The 24,912-nt window shown below is 42.6% G+C and overlaps 1 protein-coding gene across 1 annotated transcript; it reads left to right on the top strand.

Annotated features, from left to right (window-relative positions):
* Window positions 1-648: 648 nt before the first annotated feature.
* Window positions 649-24,447, top strand: smad3a (SMAD family member 3a). The gene is made up of 8 exons (XM_034576766.1): window positions 649-1,327; window positions 19,630-19,823; window positions 19,983-20,117; window positions 20,659-20,784; window positions 21,714-21,926; window positions 22,021-22,158; window positions 22,359-22,503; window positions 23,623-24,447. The coding sequence occupies exons 1-8, from the start codon at window positions 1,125-1,127 to the stop codon at window positions 23,744-23,746; spliced, it is 1,278 nt and encodes a 425-aa protein (XP_034432657.1). The 5' UTR covers window positions 649-1,124; the 3' UTR covers window positions 23,747-24,447.
* The last annotated feature ends 465 nt before the right edge of the window (window positions 24,448-24,912 follow it).

The following is a 24,912-nucleotide window of genomic DNA, read 5'->3' as shown; positions in this document are numbered from 1 at the left end:
TTGTGGAAATGTAGTTTTTCACCAAGCATATCAATAGTCGTATCTCATATATTGCCGCATTGTACATGATGTTGGTTCACAATTGAGCAGAATATAAACTTGAAGAATCAAGGTCTTCAAACTAGATTTTGAATCTATATATTGTAGACGAGCAATGAAAAATCAGGTGATGAAAGGGGTGTTTATTACATACAGCCATTTTGTATGACGTAAACCTTGGGGATCTAAAGGATCCTGGGGGTCGGGGGGCCCTGGTTTAGTGGCCCCCTTTGCCCCCATGGTGGTTCAGCCGTGTCTGTTCATGAATTGATAAAGAAACAAAAGCAAAAGAGAAAGTGGGACTTGGTGTCATTGAACCTCCCGAGTCCACTCGCATGCTGTTTCGCTCACAGTTGCAAAACAAACATCAAACGACCGGTGGAAGTGTGATTGTGACAGCGTATGGAGGCCGCATGCACTTTCATCTGCAGCAGCGGGGATTGTGCAACATCAGCGCAGCACACCGGGCCAGCTGCTGCTCGGGGCTGCTGCTCAGACCGGCCTGGCACGGCTCTGCTGTGCAGTCTGCACACACTCGGCTGCAGCTCCTGCATTAGCATTTGATGCAGACTTCAGTCGGAGGACTCAGCACCGCGGATGAACATCACCAAAAACTTTGCCGATCAGGGGGGCGGTCCGTGCACAAGTCGCAAAACGCAAAAAAGTGCTTCCACTTCCTTATTTGAACCGCGTGCGAGGTAAAGACGTGTCGCGGCCGGGACTCGACTTGGGTGGATGCGGAAAAAAGCACCGAACCGAAGACGTGCACACGGGGACTAGGTTTCCTCGCGGAGTGGCACAGAAGTACACCGCGCAGCAGACGACCGGGGCGCGCACAGTCCGCGGCTGGTTTACTCGACTCAGACCGTCGGAGAGCGCTCGAGCTGGGGGTGAAAACTCCGGGATGCGCCCTCTCGGTGTTCATTAAACAACTGTTAACCGGCTGAATACCGCTTCAACCTCCGCTGCGTGGACCGTGGGAAGAGGAGCAGTACCCCCCCTCCCCACTCCCCACAGTGTTTCCCGCAAACCGACCGGACTTTTTCCCCTCGACACCGGCGGCGGGACGCAAGCCGAACTCAACCATGTCTATTCTGCCCTTCACGCCCCCGATTGTCAAGCGGCTGCTGGGCTGGAAGAAAGGGGAGCAGAACGGCCAGGAGGAGAAGTGGTGCGAGAAAGCCGTGAAAAGTCTGGTGAAGAAGCTGAAGAAGACGGGGCAGCTGGACGAGCTGGAGAAAGCCATCACCACCCAGAACATCAACACCAAGTGCATCACCATACCGAGGTAAGTGCACTCTGAGCGGGAGGAAGCCGCCCGGAGCTGCGGGCTGGACCCGTCCGCCTCCATTTACTCATCAATAACACACTTGTTACGGAGAAATACACGCGTCCCGTGCTGTTTGCGAACTGTGGCATCCTCCCTACCCGGTAACATGGTGGCGGAGGTGACGCTGAACGAGCTAACGCTGGGTCCTGGGAGAAGCTAGCCCTCACGAGCTGTCACATCCATGGTCAAGTGTGTCTGGGGAAACACAATCCACGTCCCGGGATCGAACCTGAAGTCGTTTTTTTATTGTGTTGTTGTTGTTGTTGAGCAGCAGCAGCAGCGCACATGCGATGCAAACGCACGAATGGGAGAGCGAGTTATATAACTTGGCCTTAATCTGGGACACTCTCTACCTCGGCTGTGGGTGCGTAGGCGAGTCTGTGGCTCTGGGCTCGGTTATCTCCTGTCGGTGCCTCCACGAGGTTTCCTGCAGGCACTGCACAGTTTTAAAGAAGATATTAAAGGGATAGTTCACCCCAAAAATGGAAATTCACTCATTATCTATTAACCGCTATGCCAAAGGAGGTGAAGTGTTTTGAGTCCACAAAACACTTTTTGGAGTTTCAGGGGTAAAAGGTATTGTAGCCAGATCCAATGCAATTGAAGTAATTGGTGATCAGTTCTTCAAACCAAACCAAATCCAAGTTGTACAACTGTCGTAAGCCCCGACATACAAATTCATCATTTAAACCGTGTTTTTTTTAGCCTAAATGTCAACTGATATCTTGTGAAGCCGCGGATATTAAGGTTAACACGGTGTAAATGATGCCATTTCGAGTCGAATTTGAATGTCAGGGCTTACAGACACTTGGAGCAGTATGGAGGCATTTGGAGTTGGATTTGGCTGCAACACTGTTTACTCCTGAGACTCCAAAAGTTTTTTGTGTACTCAAACACTTCACCCCTCGATCAGCATAGTAGTGAGTAGATAATGAGTGAATTTTCATTTTTGGGTGGGTTATGGTGGACTGAAATATGAGGTATAAAATGTGTTATCATAGAGAGATGTAATTGCTAATAGTTAATAGGAAGAATCGCTTTGACAGTGAGTTGTGCTGCAGGAGGCTGTTCAATCCATTTATTTAGTTTCAGTCAGAAACAGACCTGCAGCAAAAAGGGTCACAGCTCCAGTAGCTCATCAGCTCCTCAGCTCTCGGTGAGCAAGTGCTGATTTTAGCAAACAATGGATTTAGTCCACATCATCAGAAGTCTTTTAGAATTGAAAGTCCTACGTTTTACTTGATGGACTCTACAGAAGCCCTGCGATTAAATGCTTCTTAGTTTTGGGAATCAGTTTGCAGGCACTTTCTTTCCCTAACAGGCTGTGACAGGTATGAGCTTGAGACGGGTTGTGTCTGTCAGACGTTGGGAGTTTTATTTATCTCAGTTTCTAAAATATGTGCATATCATAATATTATGATATATTACTATATAGAATAGTAGTAGAATTTTAAGTTTTTGCTTATCTCCACACCCGCCATGCTTTAACAACATAACTCAATATATTGAGTACTTTTTAAAGTACAACTTGGTACATTTCATCCACCCCTTGAAGGCACAGCTGAATAAGTTAGACATAAATTAGTTTGACTTTTTAATTAAACTTGTGATTCATTTTTCGAGATAAACTGACAAACACTCGCTGATTCCACCTTTTCAAATTTGAAGTTTTAATACTTTTGTGTCCTATGTGATATTTAAATGAATATTTAGTTGTCTTTTTGGTCAAATTAAACCCCAAAACATATTAGGGAAAAACAGCCAAAGTAATCAATGATCTTAATCAACAATAAAAAACAAGCATTTGCTGCAGCCTTAAATTAGGGTAGTGGACCTCTTACTGTATTGCAAAAGAATTCAACAACCCCACAATTTACAGCCTCTAAAATGACAGTGAACTAAAACTGAACAGTTATGAAGTCGGGTTTCTTTCAGGTCATCAAAAGTATAACTTACAGGCTGGCTACAGAGTGCATGTTCACAGCTATTTTTAAGTCTCTTCTATTTTTCACTTGTTGTAGTAACAAATATAGGCCTGAAATGTTTGCGTGTGCCCACAAAATCTCACTTGCATGTGTGGGTAATGTGGATTTAATAGCACACAGTGTGTCAGATGAAAACTGAACCCCACGCAGGGCACTCCCACATTCTTGATTGCCACAACTGTGCATATCACAGCTTGCACAGACCTGGGCCTGTATTCAGAGCTAAGCCTACCCGGAAAGTTAAATAATGTTTGTCATGATCCGGGTTTCATATTTCCCACCACTAATGCAGAGGGGAAGAGGCAGAGTGTATTAAGATGACCCCAGATCAGAGCTGGCTGTCAGTGCGGGCTAACAGTGTCCCTGGAGAGCTGCTGTTTCTATTAATTCCCCTGTGTTCTGGCTCGCTGACAGCAGCTGCCTGCGTGTTCAGGCCTGTCCATGGGGAGGTCAGCTCCTATCTCTCTGACACATGAACTCCCTGATGAGGCTCATTGCCACCCCTGTGGATGACGGTCTGCTGTGATGCGGAGTGCTGTAGGAAGCAGACACTGTGCGCTGCTTGAGTCAGTAGCTGCATCCAGTGGTGGAAAAGCAGATCATGTATCTCGTGGTGTCAATTTATGGGAGGAAACAGGTGGTTTAGTCATCGCAGCTGATTCAGATATCATATCTTAGACAGCCAAATACCAGAAGCTCATTTTGAAATCTCAAGGCCAATGTTTTCTAGTTTTGTCAAACAGAGTTAATGAAGTTTATAGTTTCGAGACCAAAGCCACTCCTCCCAGTGACTTTGACGTCTTTATTACATCTAGAGGGAAAAGTGACGTGGGTTTTGGGTTAGCCAGCTGATTTTAAAAGGGGTTTGTTGGGCTTGATTTGAAACATTAACATTTAAAACAACACGTCAATCTTGGGTTAGAAGCCATGTTATCACAACATGGTGAATTTGGTCGAGACATTTATATTTGGGTGTGGGTTGTGTGAGTGGATGGATGATGTGGGCGCTGGTGCAGCTTGTGCAATGTGTATGTTCCAATGTGATTACACTGAAGATAAAGCCCGCAAGCCGGGAAAACACATGAGTCACAGTCACTCAGATTTATATTCCCATTTTAAGCTGAAAACAAACAATGTTTACCCTATAAATCAGGTCTTGCCTATCACTAGCAGGGCTACTGCTTTACTTGCCTCGAGGCCACTGTGGCTCCGACAATGAGCTGTTTTTACTTTTCTAAAGAGCAGTAAAAAGAGTGAATGCTGAGGTTCAACTTCAAGCCTTAGTCACTCAACAACGAGCAGTTGTGGCATTGTGGTATTGACCTACCTTCCGTCGGTCTCTCTTTCTCCATGTTCCTCTTTTTAAAATCCTCTCACTCCTTTGACTGTAAACGTGGGTTAGTCACCAACATTGGTGTGTAAAGTGCGTCAAACCATAAAAGTTTACCATTTACCATTGTGTATGCTTGGGTGTGTGTGAAGTGTAGTAGCCTGCATGGCTTGAATGTGACAGGATGACTAACAAATGTCTTTATTTGTGTTGCTTAAGAAGACTCTGCACTTTAAACAGAAGCCCAGCCTGTTTCTGTTATACCCATGGGTTGCCAACTCGAGTATATAGGTGTGTGTGTGTGTGTGTGTGTGTACATTGCGTGTGCAGCCTCTGCTGTTTGCTTACAGTCATTGAGTTATACCTGACCACTGAAATCTCACAATGTGTGTTGAAGTAAATGTTTTGTTTTTTTGCCATGGTATCGAATTGAGTATCGTGGAAATTTCATGCTGTCAATATCGACTACAAAATGTTTGGTATTGTGACATGACTGACATCCCTACGACTGACAGTCAATGTTACTTTCTTTCACCAATAGCCTCAACTGTTTCCTCACTGAAACCAACATGATGAAGGTTCCCCAACCATGAGGAAGTGGTTCTTTTAACCTTGAACCACAATGATAGCTCAATATTAACCATTGAACCATGACCTTTACTGAACAAAGTCATGTTTGTGCCTAAACCTGCTCACAGCTAAACCATAGCAGTGTCAGCTCAGGAAATGGGGATTTTTAAGGCCCTAACATTTCACATGCCAACCAGCTGATGAGGGTGTCAGCAGAAAAACTTGGAGGATGATAACAACAAGGTGTTTACTATTGAATCAAGCATTTAACCAACTTCCTAATGCAATATATAAACCTATGGTACATGGTGCAACTTTGGCATATTACAAGTTTCTAAATTCGTCACTTGCTCAACATACAATATTAGGTATTTTTCTTGATTTGACTGCACTGGTAATTACTCAAGTGCATCTCAGCACTACGCTGCTATTACTTGGATTTATGTGGGCAAGGCTACTAAATGTTAGTTCTTATTAAAGTAAACGCTGACACTGTAGCTTTGTGTTATTGCAAACATGCAAAAATAACATTTTTATGACATAAAGACCCTCACCAAGCATTATGCGTACTGTAATTTTGGCAGGCAAATGACTGAAAACCCTTTCAAACATGCATTAATTTTAGAAATGTCGGAAAATAGTGGGAATTTCTGCTAATCCAGGACTTTCCAGAGCCCAAAGTGAAGCCTTTACATTTTATGTCATGTTCAACTAACAGTCCAACCTTGAAATATTTCCATTTACACAGATGCAGGACATCTTCATCTTCCATGTTGACATTCACATGGAAGCATTGCAGTTTTGCACAATAAATTACTTAAATAATTGATTGTCACAGTCGTCTTCGATTAATTTACTGTAATCGGCTAATCAGCAGTCGCAGGACTTGTAGTGTGCAAACTACTCACTAATGACCAGGTGGGAGTTGCTGTGGTGTTTAGTAAATTCTATTACTTGATCGTGGACGTCACATTAAAGTAAGTGGCAGATGAGACAACAGCTTCACTACTTTGATGACAATATTAATGTGATAACCTGCCTGATAAATTCAGTCTCTCAGTAACTTCTAGCAATGTCTAGTCTTTTATTGCAGGGATTCTGTGTTCCTGTTTGTAAGGACTACAGACTTTTTAGAGGACTACATAAATGGAAGCCAAACAGAAGTATAAACTCATTCATGTGACATGTTTCTGTAGAAGTTGAAGAGCAGTAAATTTATGTAGGAATCCAGTTTAGTGTGGGAACACTTGTGATTTATTAAGAGGAATTATCCAAGGTGTGTGTTTGCGTGTATGTGTGTGTTGTGTCTTTTCACAGAGCCTGGGGGAGTGGATTCCTCACTTCAACCTATCCTTACTTACTATGGGTTTGGACCAGTGCTGAGTAGTGGTTTTGTCTTGTCTACACACATCCCTCCTGGCAGCAAGACGGCTGTCTGATTCACACTGCTGCATGTCCGGGCAGGAGGCAGGGAGAGAAAGCATCCCAAGCTCAGGGGGAAAAAAAGAGATGAAACAAGACATATAATTATATTCATAAGGATGAAAAGCTCCATATCTGTGACAAATAGGCAAAAGGGAGATAGGGAGGAAGAATTCAGAGGAAGACAGAGATACCATCACAGCCGTTTTCACATAGGTGTTTTCATGCATGACAGTTCTTAACATCTTATAACATTCATGGGGGACTTATATAATGACCTAAGAGGATTTCTTTGTGTTTTTCATGGTCTTCGATTGATTTAGTCAGCCATGAAAATCAAGTCAAGACCACAGCTTCAGAGTTATGTAGAGTTGATGGTGATCGAAAACGGCACAAAATATGACTGACAGAGCTTAAAGTCAAAACCAATAGATTTACTTTGTGGTAATCCTCTGATTATTGAAATTTGTGCTAACTTTTTCACACCAAAGCATGAGCTCTGTCAGACCTGGTTTGATAAGAGTTGCATCAAAAGCTCAAAACCTTAACCTCAAGGCTGGAAAACAAACCTCAATAGGGTTTTGGTACTGGCAGTTAATTTTCTGTCGCACTGTAGAGAATCAGAATCTTGGCAAACATGTTTGTCAAAGCCTTATTTACTAAGTCATCGATCAAATTGCTTGGATTTAAATCAAAATCAACACATTTTAGGCCTACATTTCGGCGGAATTATTGTGTGCATGCTTGGGTTAATGCCAAGTTCAGAAGATGCAACACCAACGATTGCTGTGCAGTTCACACGTCACAACTTGCTGTCTTGTGATCAGGGGTCTAGCAGTTGCTTCGAGTTCATACGACAAAATCTTTCACCAGTAGGAACCTCAAACTATTCCTCTTCTGAGTTTCCTCCTCTTTATAATGCCTTCCCCCAGTCCTGCACTATAATCCACTGTAGTTGTTGCCAATTTGTCGAAATACTTCGAAATCTATTCAGAGGAGGCAACGTGTCTGTGAGCCTCTCGAATTGCATCTTTGAAAAGGCGACTGCCAATCGAATGCCGATTTGATTCCCATCTGGGTCTTTGTTTTGTTTGAGTTTCCACATTTTTTGGTGAGTGGAATATTGGGCTAAAAAATGTAATGTAGGAACTTGACATAACGCTTGCAAACATTGGCCTCTTCTGCTCAATGACACAGTAAAATAAAAAAAGTAGTTTTGGATTACTTTGGTTCATGCTGTTGTGTTAAGAGCTCTGAAAGAGGGACAGAGGTAGAATGAGAGAAACAGCGGCAGAGATCAAGGAAGAATACAGAGCTGGAAATTAGCTGGGGATTCCCAGTGTTGTGTATGGTGCTGGAGGGGAGACCTGTCATCACAGCAGAAGAATGTGTTTCCGTGAGGGAGACCGAATGAAATAAGAGTGAAAGCAACAGTGATGAAAAAAGTGATTGAAGTTTGAGGGGATCAGACTGTAAAAGAGCAAGGCAAACCAGAAAGCCAAGGGTTTAGATGAAGGAAGCAAAGGAGACAGAATATTTGGCAAGAGGCAGCGTGGTGGATTCTCTGGCTTATCAAAGGAAGACCGTGGCTAGTGTGTTTTTTTCATGAAAATAAAGACGCTAATAGAACTGGTTTGTTTTCCAGCTACACGACAGTTCAACATCAAAAGAAGTGTGACTGCATGAGTCTGGATGACAGACGCACACAGACATGTACACTCACAATGCTGTTGCTGTGTCAATATATTGTCTACATTGTATAGACAATACGACATATTGACACTGAAGATATGGGACGCTTAGATCTGTCATTCTTGACATAAGTATTTCATTCATTATAATCTTAAAAGGCCCTTTGGTTAACTTTGTTGAAACCTACAGAAACCCTGTATACCTTCCCTGTACAGCTCTCCTACACATTCGGTCATTTATCAGTAGAGGTCTATCCACCCTCTTGTTTATCAGTGCACACACATTTGCTACTGAATTAGCGTGGGCATTAATGTTCAGCATGAGTATAGTCCTAGGGCAAAGATGGAGATATAACTTAAAACAACTGCCCATGTTAAATCCAGATGTTGGCTCAGTTTCAAGTGAATTTCCACTTGAACAAAAGCCTGACATTTAAAGTCGATGGTAAACACTCCCATGGAAAATAATTTATTGTTGTGATGCACAAGACGTGCAGTTCCTTCTTTTGACCCCAGATAACTTGTAGAAAACATTCCTTTAACATCTGTTTTGATTATTTTAGGGCTACAACTGTTTCATGATCTATTCATTTGTTGAATCTAATCTCAAGATTGTTTGGTCGATAAAAGTTCGGTGAAAAATGTGGATAAAAGTCTTGTGTTGTCTGAACAATAGTCCATAACTCAAAGATAGACCATTTAAAAATGTTGCTAGAAGAAATAACAAAACGTGATTTACTGAATTCTCTATCGATGGACAAATAGATTGAAAGTACAGCTCTTTATTATTTAGAAACCACCTAACACTGCCTCTCTTAATAAGTGAATATCTTTAATAATATCAATTAGATGCACTTCAAAACCTTATGAACTTATAAAGTCTGTAAAATGATCAAATAATCATAATATAACCTTCATCTTAATTATGCTTTAGTGTGGTTACAGGTCTTTTTACACAGTGACACCCCGTCACTCACTTAGGCAGCTTTCACACCAGGTATCACACATGAGTCATCTGAGACAGCATTGTCCGCCAGAGACGAAATACAAGACAGGTCACAGAGAGTTTATGTGTGTTGTCTGTCTGTGTGTGGTTGTCTGTTCTAGTTACAATAAGGAGGTTCTCTCTTTAGTTGGGTTCAGGATTTCCATCATTGTTCCATTTGCTTTATAGAAACAAGACACTGCCTTGAGTCCAGACAGATATATAAACTGAGTGTGTGTGTGTGTGTGTTGTGTTGTTTACCTTGTTGTAACCAAAGAGTTGTGACCTAAAAAAACTGAATGAGTTGGACCTTGGTGGCTTCAACTGGCTCCTGCTGCTGCTGGGTCACAGTAACACCGTGATATTTAGGGCCAGGACCTCATTGTGCCTCATATTTTCTATCTTTCAACTCATTCTTATGGGTGTTAACATGCTCACAAACCGACAAAACCTTGTGTGACGTGTGAAATTCAGAAGACATGTCAATAAGGGCAATACTCTTGGAGCCATACCCTAACCCAACTGGAAATTCTTTATAATTTAAAGAAATTAATTATAATTTATTGTGCAAGTTTTGGGTATTTTTTGCCCTTTACATGCCTCGTACTTTGATGTACTTTGATGAGTTTTTTTAAACTTTACAAAATGATGAAGTTTATGAAGGATTCATTGAATTGAAATCATCAATGAAAATGTCATGTGGTTCAATGTGATAAACTTTAAATTAAAATGTTCTGGTTGTAAGTCACAGCAACATAATATACCAGTAAAAGATGTGATTATCGCATTGGGGCCACTGAAACTATCATATGATTTCATGCTATCCTTCGTGTGTATGTGTGTGTATGTATGTGCATGCGTGCATGTGTGGTTAGTCAGCTCAGAGGAATGCTCTTTCTGCCTGCCGGGGCCTTGAGGAGGGCGTGGGCTGCTGTTTGGTTTGCGGCTTGCACCAGGGGTGGAGGGGGTTAGAGAGACAGCGCTGCCTCGACTTGGCCCCGGCCGTCTCCCTATCTGCGGGGGAGTGCGTGTGCACGACACAGAAACACACGCACGCGCACACAGACATGTTCACCAGACAACAAACCTGCCTTTGTGCTCCACTGGCCACTAGTGCGACTGCTGCTGCTACGGGTGCTGGACTACAGCTGGATACATGTGGGAAAACTCAACATGAAGGAGCAGGGGTTTAAAGGGAAAGAGGGAGATTACTTTTAAGCCACGAGCACAAGTGAAAGTCTTACAATACAGAAATTGGGCAAAGAAATTGCTGAGATTGAGTAAAAGTTGTTAAAGATAAGTAGCGTTGATCACTTCAAAAAGTCCAGGACTACCTAAAAGGCCTCAGCAGATGAAACAATGAGGGCCTAAATATATAAATCCTGGTTCGAAAAAATGTATTGAATATTATGTTATTAAGTTGTCTCAAACATTGATGCTTAAATTTGCTCTCTAGATGATGTCACCGCTTTGATCAGAGTAGAAGAAACTGAAACTGAAGTCAAGTGAGAATCTCCACGTACAGTACACTTAAATGTCAAGGACGCCCCAAAATAGCAACACAGGAAACAAGGGATGAGTTCTGATGACTGGTTCCATTCGGCATCTGGTTCCACTGAGGTCAAATAAACAGATTTATCAAGCTTCCTTTTGAATCTTTAGTTCACATCCTCAGTTTTGTCTCTTCGCCTCTTTCTCTGACATTACAAGCATTGGCAAAGAAGAAAAGATGGTGACATACCTGGCAAGTCCTTTGTTCAAATCTTCATCTACTGTCCCAATATGTTAAAGTTAGAGCTTGTGATAGTTGAGAAGGAAGAGCGCTCAGCTTCCACCTGCGACCTCTGCAGATTTTGTGACCTGTGCAACAAGAGGAAAAGTGCAGAACATCAGCAATGTATTCAGGTTGAGAACGTAGTTGTTTTTTTAATCAATCCTCACTGGCTTTTGCAGCTGCAGCACGATTGATATCTATTAATGAAAAACCACATAAAGTAGCGTGCTGACATTTGTACTAATCCTTATCTGTGTATCCTAATCATCAAATCTAAGTGCTTAATGAAGCTCAGTTGATTTTAGCTCAGTTAATCAAATCGTGCTCAACACAAAATCTTCTATCCTATCATCACATCCAGGAGGAGAATGGACTATCACAGGGTTTGTAGTTCTGCCTAAACTCCTGCAGTCTCTTACTGCAGGAAAAATTACTGAGCTGTTGGGAATGATTTATTGATGACTTGCATCTGGAATATTTTCAGTCATTCATCATTTTGATTTTGAAAAAAAAGAGACGGGCTGCTCAGCTCATTGACTATTAGCAGTAAAACTAATGGTTGCCAGTCCTCTATTGTCCAGACTGTTTTTTGCCGTCTAGCCTCGGCCAGTCGTCTGTCTCCTGGTGTCTTATTCCACATTAGTCCCTCCTTCACTGGTCCCAGAACACTCCAGCCTTATGATATCACCTGTGGGACTCGCTTTTCTCTCACACTCTATTCTTGGTTTACTTCCCTCATCTCCGCAAAGCCCCACCCCCCCAACTCTTTTCTTCGTAAGAAAGTCTGATGGCTTTTCCAGAGAGAGTGGGAGGGTGGTGTGTATGTGGAATATGTTCCTCTGTGTGACCACTGTCAGAATGCATTAAACAATTTTGTACACTTAGAGCATTTGTTTCTTCGATAAAGTTGGTCGCTTATCGTTTTGCCCAAATGAAAATAAAAACCGTCAAAGTCCAAACTTTTACTATCTGTCCCTCATTGTCAAAGAACAAGGACTTATTTCTTGGACTGCAACAAATGCTTATTTTCATTATTGATTAGTCTTTAGATTTTTTTTCTTGATTCTCAATTGTTTGATCTATAAAAAGCCTTGTTTTTGTCCAAAACATCACAAAGGATAAAGAAAAGAAGCGACAAACAATTGCTCTGTTTGAGAGTCTGCCCTTTTTGGATTAGCCAAAAAACCTACATTCCCATCTGGTTCTAGTAAATAAAATGATTGTTGTCATAATAACTTTCCGGGGTTCTTAAATCCTGTCTCATACTATTATAAACCACTGTGCAGTGTTTTGGCATCTGATAAAACTCGTGGATCTGTTGCTGCAGACTGACCTTCCTGGATTATTTAATTGTATCACCGGTATCTGAAATAACATCCCCTCCCCCCACCGATGCAGCCCCTTACTTTTGTTATTGATATTTTTGGGTCTGAACACAAGGTAAATTCAGATGAATAACTAGAATAGCACTCAGCAGAGCACATGCCTCCGTCCAAGGCCTCAACAGTCTCCTAAATTCAATCAAACTTCACCAAATTGCACACACATCAACTCCCTAAATATTTCTGTCATCAACATTTAGAAGCGTCTCTCCAACAAACTCCAGTGGGAGAGAAAGAGAACGAAAGCTTGAGTAGAACTTAGCAGCAGAGAGGATTCAAACTGTAGCTGTCTACATTCTGTAATTGTGTAATAGAAACAAACTCTCTTGACATCTTCGTTTTGTTGTCTTCTGTGTATGTCAACGCTTTTTCATCCGGGGGTATTTTTTGTTGTTGTTTTTTTGGTCACATGTTGGCTTCATCAACTCCTTCACTTGCTCGCGGTGAATCCTGCAGATGATCTCCTGCTGTATTCACTCATGAGCTCCTCCGGGGTTTCTGTGGACTTTATACTAGGGGGCCGGGCGGAGAAAGTCAGCAGAAACTCGGGAGGCTCTCAATCGAACATTTGCGATCCCCCAGGAGATGTCCAGAGGATCTCCGGATTTCAGTGCATATCTGAAAGCAGATTTAGTAAATGATTTGTCTCTTGAAATGTAGTTATTGGAAGACACCCGCACCCTGCTGAATGTCACTGGACTGCAGCCCTGGTGTTCATGGCTCGACAGACTGGCCACAGACTTTATAAAAAGGCACAAAGGCCATTTCATCTCTCCACTCCCACCCCCACCAGCCTCACCCCTCCGGCAGCATAGGGACGTAGGGATAGTGGGACAGACGGAGGAGAGGAAAGAGGGGGCTTTAAGGGAGAGGGGGCCCAGTCACAGACACTCTGAGCTGCCCTGAGCTGCTAAGACAGTCTGCCGACCCTATTGTCCAGCAGCACCCTCCTTTCTTTATCCACCACCCACTTTGTCCTCCCTGCTTTGTGCTCTCTGGACAGAAGGCCCTGCGTAGTAGTATTTGCAGGCACTTACTTATTATCATTTTTAATTACATGAGGGAGAGCTTCTAAAATGATGTTCATATATTACAGCCTGATGACCAACACCTGGAGGACAAAAAAAATAGACTCTCAAAGGGCATTTAGTCTGACAGTGTTTTCTGTCATTTTTAGTGAGCTTAGACTTTCATTAGAGTCCAAAGCTTGGCAGAGAGATGTAAAAGGTCCATGTCAAAAGGTCTCAGTCCGCCAGGGTGTTTGTGTGTGTGTGTGTGTGTGTGTGTGTGTGTGTGTGTGTGTGTGTTCTTAGACCATAGCCAGCCTGAACACACACAGTGTGTATAGTTTGTGTCTCTGAGCGTAACTGGGCATGCCTCGCTGTTTGTTTTGCCCCCCCTCTCCCCAGCTCAGTAAAGCTCAATCTGCTCCGTCTCAGTCTGTTTTCTGAGTCAGCCACACACATATCTAAAAACTACTCCTCTTCACAATCACTCACTTCTGCACTTACTCCTCCATATCCTAATACAGTTGATAAAGAAATGTGTGAATCCCTTTGAGGGATGGTTATTTTATCTCACTATCGCACATACCTGTGTATGTGTGCGTGCGAATGCACAGATTGCACTCGCTGCCTTTCACACAAGCAGACAAGCTGGTTTGGGCTCAAAGGTCAGGTTCAGCCTCAGCTTCAGGTCACAGCACACAATGATGTCGACACAATTTCCCCTGTGGCAAAAGAAAATCTATACCAATTTGTCCCTTTCATTCTTGCAGATCAATTTCACTCCGACCGTTTGTTGACAGAGTAATGTCAGCACTTTGTCTCTCGTACTAAATCAGAAAGGGAATTGAGATGAGCTGAAGATAAACAGTCTCACGCAAGTCTTAATTATTGTCTTTACACATGCCAGTAAAATCTGTAACGGACAGGAAAAGGGAAGTTTGGATATTCTAGAGGGGGCAGTTTATCTTGATTGGTCAAAAAACTAAAAAGTACCTATTTCGATATTTGATTAATCATTAAGTCCCTGTACAATAACAAAAAGGTTATTCATCTCAACCATTTGGTTAAGGTGCAAAGTCCCAGTGTTACTCATAACCTTAACAATGGCCCTGTTCAGTTTCCCTGTCCTAGGAAGTGGATTCATTATTTCAATCTGTGCTTTTGAAGTCAAAATGTGAAATTTAACATATCCATGACATCATTGTATTTATATTCTGCTTCGTGTCAGCTGGTTTCAACCCCTTATCTGTTTCCACAGTTGGCTCGATTGGACATTACACTGACTTTGCACTATAGGCAGGCAGCAGCGCAAGGTCTTTAAAGATCTGGTTCCACTGATTCAGACATCAATACTCCAGCTATTGACCCTTTTTCACAATAAGACATTACTTTGATTGTGATGTTTTCATGAGTTGCTAGTAGAATAATCCATTCATATTTGTGTTACTGACTCAATTCATTACCTCCGCTACACCGTTACGTCCAAAGTTATTCCGTCAGTTTTAAAACCTCAACCTGAAACAGTTTAATGTACGATTCCACTGTAAACCACTTTGGGTGTTTTCAGTCTAATTTTGCAATAGCTACAGCTCCTCCTCCACAACCCTTGTTGGCACTGAGGGCATGTGCCTGTAAGCATTTGGTAACTGCCATATGTCGATGTTGCAAAATGCTATGAATACTCCAGTAGGACATGATAATGTGACTAAGATGTCGACATAATTCAGCTAAGGTCAGAATACTCCACTTGTCTTGATATTAATATTGATATTCCGAGTATGACCTTATACTACCTTGTGGTAGTAGTTAGCAGTTTTCTGACATTTCATAGACAAAACAACTAGATGGGTTAACTAATGGATTGCTCTGTTATTAAAATAGTTCTTATTTGCAGCTGTCACGCCATAACATCGCTGGATATAGTCTTATATGAACAAAAAACTAAATGATCATTGGTCCCCATCTAATTTCTCAGTGTGTTGTGACTGTGTGTAAATAAAATCCCAGTGTGTTGACCAGTTTCTGGTGCTGTAGGGAGAGGCTGAAGTTTGAAAAGTGCTGGCCTGAGTTAATGGATTTTTGGAAGCTGTTGGATCCCACCCATGTCCATCAAATCTTCAGTCTAGAGCCCACTCAGAGACACACACACACACGCACATACAGAGGAGCCCAGCAGGGAATTTGGGGTCATAGTTTCCCCCCCTCTGCTACATAGCTGAAGGACTCTGAGCTCCGTGTCACGTTAAAGTGTTTTGCAGAATGTGAGCTTGGCTGTTTAGACAGTGCTACTGGCTCTTCCTCTAAACAACAGGCTGAGGCTTGGTGGTGGCACAGGAGTGGTTTTCACTGTCAGTAAACTGTTTCTCATCAAAGTCTCATTCAAGCATGCCGTCATAAATCTCTTCAATAAAGTGAGTCACACTCAGATTGTGTGTTTGTGCCTAGACCTGTCCATGTGTTTCATGTGCAAGTTGTAACTGTTGCTGTGGGGTTTTCTTTACTTTATATATTTGGGTTCTTTGACACTATTCATCTTTTTTTTTTTTACCTTTAAATAGCAGCTTCAAAATTAGTTTAATGGTTTGCTGACTTGGAAAAACACTTCTTCTTTCTCTATGTAACTTAAGTAAGTGGGTACGACCTCCTGTGTGTGTGGAGGTAACTGATTGTCATAGATTAAATTGCCATAATCAGGCCCAGCAAGTTAAAGAGCAATGCTGAACTATGGATCAGTTTAAAAGACTTAAAAACCAGCGTTTATCTCCAATATTCACCCAGTAAACTTTTAAAATATGAAGAATGTGTTTTTGTTACAGCAGCAGCTCTCCTGGTTCGGGAAGCTGGGGATCATGGGTCATATCCACCAGGGCGCTGTTGCTCAGTAAAAGTTATGTAGTGTCACTTTAAGTTAAAGAGTCATATCTCCTGGATTCAAAGCAGAGTATCCAAAGCAAAAATGCTCATTATGCAACGCAGCTTCTTTCAGTGTGTCATATTATTATAGTATAATTTATTATTTTTGTTTTTATATGAAACGAGCAGTTTAATATTGTCATATCAATATGATGGAGATATTTGTGTACTCAATATACTAGTTGGCAGATTAGCACTGCCTGTAATGTGTTGAAATCAAACATGTTGAAATGTGACAGCTGGGGCTCAGAGGGAAGGTTGGAGATTTCAGTTGTGCGTCTGTTGACTTGGCCTGTGTTTCACTGAATACATTAGAGTGCATGACGATATACAGCCACAAGTTTTGTGTGTAAACTGTTGTGTGTGTGTGTGTTCACCTTAATTTCCTCCTGAGACATTACACTGCAAGCACACAAATAAACAGGATTTTAGACACTACTACCTTGACACAACAAATAACTAAAAGTGTGGGGCATAGCTAGGCTTACTGTAGGTCCACTGTTGTGTTGTATTCCACATGTGCAGTTCAGCTTCTCATGGCTTTATTAGTGTGATTCATTCCAAACTATAACTGTAACCCTTTAAAAACACTGACTGGAAGGGGCTTCACAAAGACAAGGACATTAAGTAGGACACCAACCAGCCAGTAATGCCACCGCAGTTTGTGCACGTCTGTCTCAGCCCACACAGAGTCTGGCCCCACCAAACACCCACTCAGCAGCAGCAGGGACCAAACACACATACCACTGACATCAGATCAGCCCAGTCTGACCAGTTAACACATCTACAGCAAAAAAAAGAAAAAGTTGTTCTGACTTTTTCTGCTTTAAAGTAGTAAGTGCAACCATAAACACACTGAATCAAATTCTACTTCTTTGAACCTTTTATTGCCCATTTTTTGTGGATGAAGTCAGTGAAGTTTTATTCCAGTTTGCTCATTTCAATCTGTAATTAAGTAAATATCTTGTTTCCTTTGGCCAGTGTCGTCTACATGTGATCACTGTTCCTCTTTGCAAATGCATTTTTCATGTGTTTCCCTCGTGACGTTTGGATATTTCCCTATGATTTGCTGTTACAGCTGCGTATTTGATGGTGATTTAGGTCTTTTAAAGCTTTTATATGTATTTTTTTTATGTTTGTTTTATTTTGCCCAGTCCTTGAAACTTAAAGTTACTATGGTATGAAAAGGCCAGAATTGCTCCTGCACCAGTGAAATATTGCAAAATGATGCAACGTGGTAAAGGGAAATAAATCATGACTTGATTCACGTCAAACACAGGAAAAGTGCAATAGAAAAGAGGAACAGTTCTCACAAGTAGCTCCTCACTTACCAGAAGACATGTATTCGAATGTAAAGCCTATCAGCACCTCAAGCTGCATTGCAAGGGTTTTGACAATGTTGTTGGACTTGAGTTGAGTTCCAGTGTGTTTGTCTGTGTGAGGATCCAGGTTTTACTCATCGAAGTGGATGATGTAGACAAAAGCCAGAGGTTAGCGGCTGTTAGTGGGTTTTTTGACCAGTGGAAAAGGGGCTTAGGTTAATGGACGGGACATGGGCCAAACTATAAAGTCAAGATACATTTTTCTCAAATATAGTGTCCATCATTTAAGATAGTTCTTATCATGCTGATGTTTGTTCAAGTGTTTATTTTGGCTTGTTTTAATTTGTCCTTTGAGATCATAAAAGTGGGATGAAACACCCTGATTGACATCTGAGACTAACTCACGATTGGTCCAGTGTGTTTATCGACAGTGGGAGGAAGAGGAGACTGTGTCGTCCATCTTTCTATACAGGCTTTGCCCCCTACCTATAATTCAGAACAATCTTTAACAGAGACATTTCAGTGCACCCTGTCACTTAACAACACAGGTGTCACAATGAGGGAGATGCCATTTGTGTTTTTATTGTGACATTTATGAAGATAACCGGCTCTTTTATGTGTTATTGATTGACAAACTTGTTTCATGGTTGTGGGCAGTGCTGCTACTACATCACAAACTGTGATTTTTAGCTGTATAAAACTGTATAGTTTATTCAGTTTATAGATTATTAAGTGCAGGGCAGTTCTCCTGGGTTATACTGACTCGACCTTAGGGTCCAGGTTCAGTTCAACTTTATCAACTAACTCAGTTGCACTCTTTAGGGATGTTTTTTTTGGGATTCTGAGCTTCAGCAGCTTGCTTCTTCAGCCGTGTGCCCCTGTATGCTCGTCTCCACATAAAGCGCACACTAACATACACACTCCCCAGCTTCTATTAAAGCAAAGTGGCGTTGAATGAAAGCTTTTGCCATAAAACATTAAAACACCATAATGGTTGACCCAGATGTGCCACTACTGAGCTTTGAGTGGTTGGACAGGACACAGCCTTGTTTTTATTCGGGGGCTGATATTTGTCCTTGCGAAGGGCTTTAGCTTAAGCCTGTGACCCTTACTCTGTATTTGTGTGAGAGTGAGTGGGTGAGAGAGAGAGATAGAAGGGACATATGTGGCCCCAGCCTCTTACGTAAGATGATGATGAGGTTAGTTTTTTCTTTCATGGGTCATTGTGCTCAGAGATTAGAGGCTACAACCCCATTATGTCAATCTGAGCATCAAACTCCTGCTCATTAATATCTGCCGGCCTAAATCATCACCCTGCCAATAGCATTGTGTACCAGATGAGTGCAGATGTTACACAACACAATGAAGTTCACCTCACACACGCTGTAATCTCATTGTTTATTATTAGACATTAGCTCATAACCAGTGCACCCACAGCTGGATCCCTCGTCAGGAGCAGGAAGTGAAGTGCAAGAGCCCAGACTCAGTGTTTGATGTGTGTTTTGAGGACAGAGTTATGTTTGGTTGATTCCAATATGAAGAATGAATTAAAACTAATTCATCAGGTTTCCCAATATGAAACAACACGTAAAAGGGGAATCAACTCTCAAAGGCCTGAGACAATCATCACATCAATAACAGCTAACATCCTTAAAATGAGGCAAATAAAATGGAAAAAATAAAGTTTTTTAAATATTTTAATGACAAAGGAGAAAAGGAACACAGATCAGACATTAACAAAATTTCAACAGGTTATATTGTCATAATCATTTCATAATGTCGTCAGAAAATGTTTGAGGACAAACGAGCAATATCTCAAAACAAAAAGTTGCACATTATTAACAGCCGTCTCTGCTTCTCCCTCTCCTCCTGTCGGCAGGTCTCTGGATGGCCGTCTGCAGGTTTCCCACAGAAAAGGTCTGCCCCACGTCATCTACTGCCGTCTGTGGCGCTGGCCCGACCTGCAGTCCCACCATGAGCTGCGGGCGGTGGAGTTGTGCGAGTACGCCTTCCACACAAAGAAGGATGAAGTGTGCGTCAACCCGTACCACTACCAGAGAGTAGAGACACCAGGTATGACAGCTCGCGGCTCGTTTGTCTCCTCTGCAGAAGCTATCATGGTTCTTTTATTGTCTCGTTTTATAATATTATTTTGTTATCCAGACATGTTACCAATCACTATTGGTATGCTCTGTGTGTGTCTGTCTGTCTGTTTCTATGTCTATTGGACAGTACTACCACCTGTGCTGGTGCCCAGACACACAGAAATCCCCAGTGAGTTCCCGCCGCTGGATGACTACAGCCATTCAATCCCCGAAAACACCAACTTCCCTGCTGGAATTGAGCCCCAGAGCAACTACATACCAGGTACCAGAAAGCCTCCTAACACCATTCACACTCAGGGCTCTATTTGAGAAGCACATGGTCTAAAGCGCATGGTGCAAGTGCATTTAGGGCCAACCCAAATCCACTTTAGCTAGTTGGCAGAAAAAGTGTTTGCTGTGCCAAGTGTTACAGGCGTTAAACCAATCAGAGTCTCATGTGCCTTTTCCTTTAAAAGTCAGGTGCTTTTTACCAAATTCGCTATTATAACGGTGGATATTAGGTAGTGAGAGAGAGCGCTTCTCTTCAGAGGAAACAATTTCTCTTTGTCGTTGTTCAGATTGTTCGATAATTTGATTTTGGATTATCCACTTCCAGGTTCCTATTAGTTGACCTGGACTTTAGTGCACAAGTTGAGAACTGACAAACATCTGTTCCTACGTCAAATATGTTAAACTGAGATTCTGAGGGACTCCTGACAACAACACTGTGGCTGTGCATTGTTAAAAACGATTGATACATGTAAATGTCAATGTCTTTATGCAACACAAATGTAATGACTTGTCTGTGTGATTGTGCGTCTCAGAAACGCCACCACCAGGCTACCTCAGTGAGGATGGCGAGACCAGCGATCACCAGATGACCCACAGCATGGACACAAGCTCCCCGAACCTGTCACCTAACCCTGTTTCACCCACACACAACAGCTTAGGTAAGGGGTGTGTGTGTGTCTGTGTGCGTCAGTCTGTGTTTGTGTACTTTTCTGTCTGCCTGCGTCCACATACAGACAAATGATTCAATGGTGTATCTGCCCGGTGGGAATTCTGTTTGATTTAACTCCATTTTTGAGAGAGGAATCCAGGTGATGAAAGAAGCCTTTGTCTTCCTCGCACCATGTGAGCAGCTGAACAGGCCAAGGCACCATCCAGCCAACACTAACATCAATGACAATATCCTACACTTTTTTTTTTTCTTCTATCACGATGGAAAAAAAAAAACGCCAGGGGGCTTGGCTGGAAGGCTACTAGTGAAATAACAAAATCACACCAGTTTCATTTGGCAGTGCTGTCCAGCTTCCCTCCGAACTTCAAAGGCCAAGGACGAAATGTTAAAGCTGTTAGAGAGTGGCCACGTTGAGGGGGGAAAAAAAGAGCAAATTACCAGAACCGGTGGAAGTTACTGAAAACTATCAAGGATAAGCCTGTAATTTGACCATCTTGGCTCCATTGTCCCTTCATTGAGGGCTGAGTTTCCACATTTTATCGGGTCGAAGCTTCTGGGAAACGGCGTATGGGTTTGACATTTTGTGATGCAAGCCCGGGCCTAATGTTTTCTTTGGTGGCGCTTCTTTCCCCCTCTACCTCAGCCCCTTTTCTCCCCACAGTTCACCCATTTTGCCTCCTCCTTTTTGCCCTTCACTTCCATTTTGTCTCCAAGCTCCTTGGTTTTATGGCCATAATTTGTCTGATTTGCACCCACTTCTTATTTTGCTCCCGTTACCAATACTTTTCTTTCTGCCTGTATTATTTCAACCACTTAATTTTCTAATTGATCTGCACATTTCAGCCATCCCTCTGTTTCTACTCTGTCCCTCTACATTTGGTTTTGATGAAAGCTTCTTTCTCTGTGTCTCTGTGCCAGACCTTCAGCCAGTGACATACTGTGAGCCGGCCTTCTGGTGCTCCATTTCATACTACGAGCTGAACCAGCGAGTAGGAGAGACCTTCCACGCCTCCCAGCCGTCGCTGACAGTGGACGGCTTCACGGACCCTTCCAACTCGGAGCGCTTCTGCCTGGGCCTGTTGTCCAACGTCAACCGCAACGCATCCGTGGAGTTAACACGCAGACACATCGGTACAGCTCCACTCAAATAATCCTTATTCATCACCACACAGTGTTTCTTTACCCATGTTTAGCTGAGGGGTTTGTTTTTTCTGTTTTCTTCAAGGCCGGGGGGTGCGGCTGTATTACATCGGAGGAGAAGTGTTTGCAGAGTGTCTCAGCGACAGCGCCATCTTTGTCCAGAGCCCCAACTGTAACCAACGCTACGGCTGGCACCCCGCCACGGTCTGCAAGATCCCTCCAGGTGTGTGTCGAGCTGACAGAGATGGACAGTGTAAAGTTAGGGACACAGAGATGTACAAATGGAGACAGCTGAGACATTAGAGGACTGTGTTAGTTTGCCAAATCTAAATTAAATGGATGATAGAGAACTAGTTAACGCTCCTAAATTATTTGGGAAGGTCAAAAGAACGTTTAAAGTGAAGTGTTGTTTTTTTCCTCCAGGATGCAACCTGAAGATCTTCAACAACCAGGAGTTTGCTGCCCTTCTGGCCCAGTCAGTCAACCAGGGCTTCGAGGCCGTGTACCAACTCACCAGGATGTGCACCATCCGCATGAGCTTTGTTAAGGGCTGGGGAGCCGAGTACAGGTAAGCTGTAGCTTTGGGTTAATGACAACCACTCGTTTTCCTAAACGTAAACCTCGACCGCTTCAGAGCCGAACTGCTTAACAGAAGATAAAACTCCAAACCAAGTTGTCAGCAACACTGTGCAAATATCAAGCCCGTATGTAAACACAGACAATAGAAACAAACAGACAGAGTGAATCACATCCCGCAATCCAGCCGCCCCCGCTCTGAGGCATCTGCTCACACTCTGGTGAATCCGGTGTGTGACGTTGCCCGAGCCCTCATCAGTAGAAACAGGCCCCAGCTGGCACGCCAGACTATTTTTAAACAAACACACATGGGCTGTGTCAAAAAAGAGATGTCAGACTTTCCCTCATCCATCCCCACCCTAATTTCCACACGGTCTGACTCACTGATAGTAAGAAAGGAGGAGACGGAATAAAGGAGAGCAGATGATTGGATGAAAGTTGGCTCCGCTCACAAGGTTTCCACAGGGGAGAAACCTTTGTGCTGCGAGCGCCTGCACAGCAGCCCTGTCCAGACCCAACGCTGACATGTGGATACACTTAAAAACAGGATTCAGGTTACTGGACCAGCCAAGCCCTCCTTCTTCTCTCCCTCCACCCCCACCACCTCTCTCTCTCTGCCTTTTCTCCCTGCTGCCTGACGCTTGTTTTTCATACTGTTCCTTTTACCTCTTTGATTCATAAAAAAAACTGATTCATCAAATTCATTCAGACAAACAATTCATGATGAATCACACGATATAAACCAGAGGGAAATCCTGCAGCTCAGATTTTTACATGGTTCTATATACAACTAAATTATTGTAGACATGAAACATGGATTAGATCCCCAGTCAAAAGAAATGATGACACAAATACACAAGAGAGGGTCGGATGGTTTTTCAGTTCACTTCACTCTCGGCTCATTTTGAAGTGTAACTAACTGATCAGCATTCATCCTGTTTATCGTGCACTTTCTTTTCTTTTGTTGCCTGAAGCCGGCCTCTCGTGTCTGTGCGTTTGTTTCACTTTGCTGAAACGTCTTTTTTTAAGTTAACTCACCCGTCCTCTGTCCTCTAAACAACTTTCTCTGTCTCTCTAACATCTGCCTCTGCTCTCCCGGTGTCTCTCCCAGGCGACAGACAGTGACCAGCACCCCCTGCTGGATCGAGCTCCACCTGAACGGCCCCCTGCAGTGGCTTGACAAGGTGCTCACACAAATGGGCTCCCCAAGCATCCGCTGCTCCAGCGTCTCCTAGGGAAGCCCTTCATCCACCCCCGCTTCCTGAACACCACGTGACTAAAAACACACAGACTCCATGCAGAAAAGAACGGCTACACAAGTACGGAAAGACAACGAGCCCCTCCTCGATCTGTAACGCGGTCCTTCCTCCCCCACCAGCTGTCGGTAGCACTTTTTATAAACATGATGTTTGTGGCGAATGGGGACAAGTGCATTAAAGCAGAACCATGTTAGTATGATCTCTACATTTTGTCCAGAATTAATATTTGTCTTTGGCATCTTTGTGCCAGAAAGGCTGTAGCAATGTGAGGAGGGTTTGATTTTTTCAGTGATTCTTATTTTCTTTGCTCTTTTCATTCTCTTGATTTTTATGTTCTACATGTGTACAGATGTTAAAAGTGAACCGTGGATTTAAAAAAAAAGAATTAAATTTTTGTTAAGTATTAATAACAACTTTGTAAAGCATGTGTAAGATCATGTTAAATACATCTCACTTGACTGTGTTCCTGTATTTGGGCATTGGATCCTGTATTGAGATGATGGAATAATGGAGCCATCATTTTTGAAACACTGTGTGAAGGACTGTACTGTAAAGCCTAGTTCACATGTTTGTCTGGCACGCTGAGGTCGCAAGTAACAGTTTCAGACAGAAACAAATGAGAAAGCAAAAAAATCTGTCAAAGTTTGAATCAAACTTTTACCCTCTCATCGCTGCAAGAGTATTAGGGTCACGTAAAGGGGAGAAATATATCTGAGATTACAAGAATAAACAGGTAAACTTACACTGCGTGTCATTTTAGAGAGGGAATGATACTGTTGTTTAGATTTCACAAACACAGTAATACTTCATCTTAAGGCACATTAGCATCAAGACATTGAGAATATTGAGCAAGGAACTGTATTCTGAAGAAAGAACCATACGAACATAGAGGAAGTTGCCTCTTTTGTGGCAAAGGAAATGTTTGGTTGACTCTGAGGTTATTGTTGTTACATCTGCTTGAAATTCAAAGGGTCGGGGGTTGTAACGAATTCAAGCGTGGAACTCTTTCTGATCGACTCTGTCTTTATTCTCGAAATTAGGATCTCGAAAGGTTTATTTTTTCTCCAGTTTCCCAAATACTCTGTCGTCATTCACTAATTTGAACCATGGGCCAAATTCTTCTGACGGAGCAGTGTGAGGCT

Source organism: Hippoglossus hippoglossus, chromosome 3 (assembly GCF_009819705.1).
Source record: "Hippoglossus hippoglossus isolate fHipHip1 chromosome 3, fHipHip1.pri, whole genome shotgun sequence".
NCBI classification, from domain to species: domain Eukaryota; kingdom Metazoa; phylum Chordata; class Actinopteri; order Pleuronectiformes; family Pleuronectidae; genus Hippoglossus; species Hippoglossus hippoglossus.
The sequence above is the reverse complement of the archived record's forward strand: the minus strand, read 5'-3'. Positions and strand labels throughout refer to the sequence as shown.